This window comes from Argentina silus (assembly GCF_951799395.1).
Source record: "Argentina silus genome assembly, chromosome: 19".
Classification (NCBI taxonomy): Eukaryota; Metazoa; Chordata; class Actinopteri; order Argentiniformes; family Argentinidae; genus Argentina; species Argentina silus.
The window spans coordinates 1448640-1453639 of NC_139673.1; the positions used below are offsets into that span (position 1 = coordinate 1448640).

The 5000-nt window shown below is 48.0% G+C and overlaps 1 protein-coding gene across 1 annotated transcript in view; it reads left to right on the forward strand.

Moving 5' to 3' along the window:
- Positions 1 to 5000, forward strand: part of LOC310819946 (glypican-6-like) — a gene marked incomplete at its 5' end in the record, with an annotated part of 111055 nt that overhangs the window by 71682 nt on the left and 34373 nt on the right. The window contains one exon of the mRNA XM_083691380.1: positions 1380 to 1545. Within this exon, the coding sequence (XP_083547506.1) occupies positions 1380 to 1545 (166 nt within the window). The remainder of the gene's footprint in view (positions 1 to 1379; positions 1546 to 5000) is intronic.

Here is a 5000-nt window from a genome sequence, read left to right on the forward strand (position 1 = left end):
GATCCCCGTTTCTTTAACCAGCTCTCCCTCCGTGACAGCAGCTGGTACAGCTTCCTCACCACACACACACACACACGCACACGCACACGCACGCACGCACGCACACACACACACACACACACACACACACACACACATACACACACACACACACACACACACACACACACACACACACACACACACACACCACACAACGCACACGCACACGCACATGCACACACACACACACACACACACACACATATGACACACACACACACACACGCACACACACACACACACACACAAAAACACACTTGTAGCTTTGCTGAAACAGGGGCCAACACTATCTGATTAAAAATCAAAGTGGAGCAGAGAGAGACAAAGGGGGGGGGGGGGGGGTGGGGGGGGGGGGGGTGTAGGACTGAAGCTAAATGTAGTGTCTGCTATCTGGAGTCTCTGACGATGGGTGCTGTTGAACCACACAGACGCTTTTCTTTATCTTTTCTCCAAGAGAGATATAAAAGAGATTTCTCTCTTTTATCTTCATCTGTAGCGAGAAGATCACTAGGCCCCTGGTTCATGTCATGCAGCATGTTACCGTTATTGAAGAAGTTCTCAGCGGAGTGAACCCTGTCAGGTTGGATCATCACTTCTCCACTCTGCTCAGACTCCCTCTGCTGCCTTCAATAGGCTCGTTCTGAGTCAGGCCTGGCCTCGTCACCGCCTGGCCGGAGGTCTCTGACTCCTCCATACATTCCTGTCCTGTCATTGCATGGCTACCTTGACCTCAGCCGGGCCACTCTCACACACACACACACACACACACACACACACACACACACACACACACACACACACACACACACATACACGCACACAGACACTCAGACCGTAGCTGGCCAAAGTCTGAAGTCAAGCATGAACACAAAGGCTGACAGGCCACTTACCAGATGTTCCCATTGCTCTGGATCTTCAACTTTGAAGGGAAGCAGATGTGAGAATCCTGTCTCTTTCACTCAGGGCAGCAGAGGCAGAGCCCAACAGGGGAGACGCAGCCTTCACAAGACATCTAGACAGAGTTGTATACCTCGTCCTGTCAGACCATCTCATGTGGTGCGCATTAGGGCCCTCTTTTGTTGTGTTGCGAAGCCAGAAAGGGAGGCTGTTTATAAACAAAACTTGAGGAAAAGCAGAGGTATTGTTATGAAGTATGAATACGGTGTCAGACATTTTTGATTGATGTTTTCCCTCTGCGAGATGTGATATCAATGAGGCAGTCCAGCGTGTGCTATAGATTGTTTATAGAAAACACGTCAAGCACGGACAGAGACGTTACAGGAACGCACGGTCTATCCGGCCTGTGACTAACCAACGTCCTGCTCTGTCCCCCACAGGTGAATGTTGCTCCTACTTGCATCAAAGCGCTGACCAAGATGATGTACTGCCCCTACTGCAGAGGCCTTCCGGGGCTGAAGCCCTGCCACAACTACTGCCACAACGTCATGAGGGGCTGCCTGGCCAACCAGGCCGACCTGGACCCCGAATGGAACCTGTTTATAGGTAAGAACCACCATGCATCGCTATGGAAATTAGCCCTTCATGCAAAGTCTCTCTCTCCCTCTCTGTGTGTGTGTGTGTGTGTGTGTGTGTGTGTGTGTGTGTGTGTGTGTGTGTGTGTGTGTGTGTGTGCGTGCGTGTGTGCGCGTGCGTACGTGTTTGAGTGCGTGTTTTCTTCTCCAAGGCCCATCTTTTGAATTGCCTCTGTGAGACAGCACTGCGGCATGTTGTGTTCAGCTTTAAGGGATTTCGGAAAGACAAAACAACGATTTTATTTATGCAAGCGGTTGCTTTTTCTGTCTGAAACGTTGTGTTAGCTGTCCCAGCTAGCCTGGCATCCTCTGTAAAGCCCTGGCTCCTGCTGCTGGAGATTGATAAAGAGGAGGAGATCGCAGGAAAACATGTTTTAGAATAGCGTTTCATGCTGAGCCCGGTGAGTAATATTTCAGTGGTGCCGTAAGTAGTTAGCTGCTCTAAGCCATCCTGAAGCTGTCTGACGGCCTAGTGAAGAGACACATATAGCATTTCCTCTCTCTTGTTTTTTCAGGACGACATGTATTTGTTATGTGCCAAACTTGTTCCCCAGAAATGGGAGGTTGGGTTTTTTGAAGACATGTCCCAGCAGAATATATCAGCAAACACTACAGTACTTCTGAGCTGTCGCTTGGGTTGGTGTGTGTGTGTGTGTGTGTGTGTGTGTGTGTGTGTGTGTGTGTGTGTGTGTGTGTGTGTGTGTGTGCACGCGTGCCTGCATGTGTGTGTGTGTGTGTGTGCGCGCGCGCGTGCCTGTGTGTGTGTGTGTGTGTGTGTGTGAGACAGTGTTGTTGACAGACAAACCGGGAGATATGGTGGTGTCGCTTGTTTTTTTTCCTGGAGAGAACAAGCAACACTTCCGTCGTCTCTGCAGAACACAGGGCGCAGCTCTCTCTGAGTGAGATGTCTCACAGCAATGTGAGAAGTGTTAAAAAGTTTGCATCTTCTTCAAAGGGCGGGGAAAAAAAGTCTGGTCTTATTGCCGCTAAGGGAATGTTAAACAAGAGAGTGAATGCACAAACTATTCCAGCGATGAGATGATGAATCTTGTCTGACGAAGACAGAAACCTGTGGGCTATACGAAATGGTGGATTTCCCATTTATTTTTTTTAATTTTCTTATCGAAATTGTTTTTGTTTTGTACAGGAGGGAGTGTTGCGTTGCAATTAGAACGGTCGAGGCCTGGGGATGTTTTTTTCTCATGAAGGATTCATATTTCGATATTTGTTGGCATGTTCTGTTCATTTGTTCTATTCATTCTCTTGCTAAAGCATTTCGATTAGCTGGCGCAGCGGCATCCAAAGAGATATCGATCTGCTTTTTCTTCCTTAGATCTGCTAAATGTGTCTGAGGTCGAACCTCACCACTGGAGCGTGTCTTAGCATTAGAGATATTTATAGATTGGCTTTTGTGAGTGAGTCTCTCCTTGTCCCCCTAAAATCATCACTTATTAGAAGAGGTTAGGATGCCATCTTGTAAAGGCTTAACCCTCTTTCCTCGCTGCTCTATGACATTTTACCTGTGGGCCTTTGCTCACACTTAAATGTCACCGCCAATAGCATTGATTAGCAAGTCCGCGGGTGGGGAGAGGGAGTTGAGGCATGTCTCTGCCCTGCAGTTGAACTTGTGGAGATTTTACCTCCCAGAGAAGATGAGATAGAGTATGAAGAGGGATGAAAGGCGGCTGTCAGCCAACCGAAGTGAGGAACCCTTTTCTCTCTGATTTATACAACGTTCAGTTCGATGTCTTTGTCCTGATTTCTACAGCGAGCTTCGGGGAAACAGGGCCGAGAACAAAGAGAGGGGCGATTTACTGCTCAGTTATTATTAGGCTGTGATGAGTGACTGGCGGACTCAGAGCAGAGGGCCTAGGAAGTGACTGGTGGACTCAGAGCAGAGGCCCTAGGAAGTGACTGGTGGACTCAGAGCAGAGGGCCTAGGAAGTGACTGGTGGACTCAGAGCAGAGGGCCTAGGAAGTGACTGGTGGACTCAGAGCAGAGGGCCTGGTGAGTGACTGGTGGACTCAGAGCAGAGGGCCTAGGAAGTGACTGGTGGACTCAGAGCAGAGGGCCTGGTGAGTGACTGGTGGACTCAGAGCAGAGGGCCTAGGAAGTGACTGGTGGACTCAGAGCAGAGGGCCTAGGAAGTGACTGGTGGACTCAGAGCAGAGGGCCTAGGAAGCGTCATTCTAGCTGTTCGTCCACCATGCATCTGTCTTTCTCAGGTTCTAGAGAGGGAGGTAGGTGACATCTGGAAATCTCAGTGTACATGGGAACAAATAGATGGCTATGCTGTGTGTGTGTGTGTGTGTGTGTGTGTGTGTGTGTGTGTGTGTGTGTGTGTGTGTGTGTGATCACGTGGTGAGAGAGTTCCAACAAAAAGCTCTGTCTTGTGTGTCCAGTGTTGCGCTGCAGGGGGCTGGCAGGAGGCTGGCAGGAGGCTGGCAGAAAATACTCTGTAGAAAATACAGAATTGTTGATATTCCAGGGGCGTGTTTGCAAATATTTTTATTTGTCTCATATTTGTATTTACTGTAGGTCCATATACTATACATATACCACATACAACGCCCGCTAACCCCCCCCCCCCCCCCCCCCCCCCCCCGCCCGGCCTTGCCCGCTGCCACTCTCTCTTGTGATAGAATGATAGAAAGCCTTGCTAGCTACCAGTCCGATACTGCTATCATTTCTCACAGACATATGGATTTGTTCTGCAAATATATGTATTTTCTTTAGAAGGCTGGAATGGAGATAGAATAGAGATAGAATACGGACGAACACCCTCTGCTTCCACCCACTGCTACACACATAACAGAGAGAGAGAGTCTTTTGTAAGATGAATAGTTGCTCCATCTTTTCCCTGATTCGTTTCTGTCCATGGTTAATCCACTTGAGTCATTTTCTCAGTTTGCCCTAGTTTCTTCTTCTTCTTCTTCTTCTTCTTCTTCTTCTTCTTCTCCTTCTTCTTCTTCTTCTTCTTCTTCTTCTTCTTCTTCTTCTTCTTCTTCTTCTTCTTCTCACAAATTACAATTTCTCAATCTGCAAAACTGCAACCTGTCCCCCAACACTTGTACCTGGGAATAAGAATAAGTACATCTTTCTCACACACACTTAGAACAGCGTGTCATTTAATTTAAATGAAAATTGGTGTCATTCTACAGATAATATCTATCGGAAATGGAAAGTAGACAATAAATGGGAAATGAAAACAGCCAGGAAACTAATATTGTTATGAGCAGTGACTAGCCAAGCCATGAATCCTGCTTCATCCTGTTTGTGTAGGAGAGAGGAACCTCGTTGAGCCCAGGCTTTCCTGGGGAAATCCTCTGCAGAAAGTAGCTACAAAGGGGTGGAAACCGTTTGAAATGAGTGACTCCTCCCAACACATCAAACCAATCAAATACCTTGCTTGGGCGGAGCAAAAA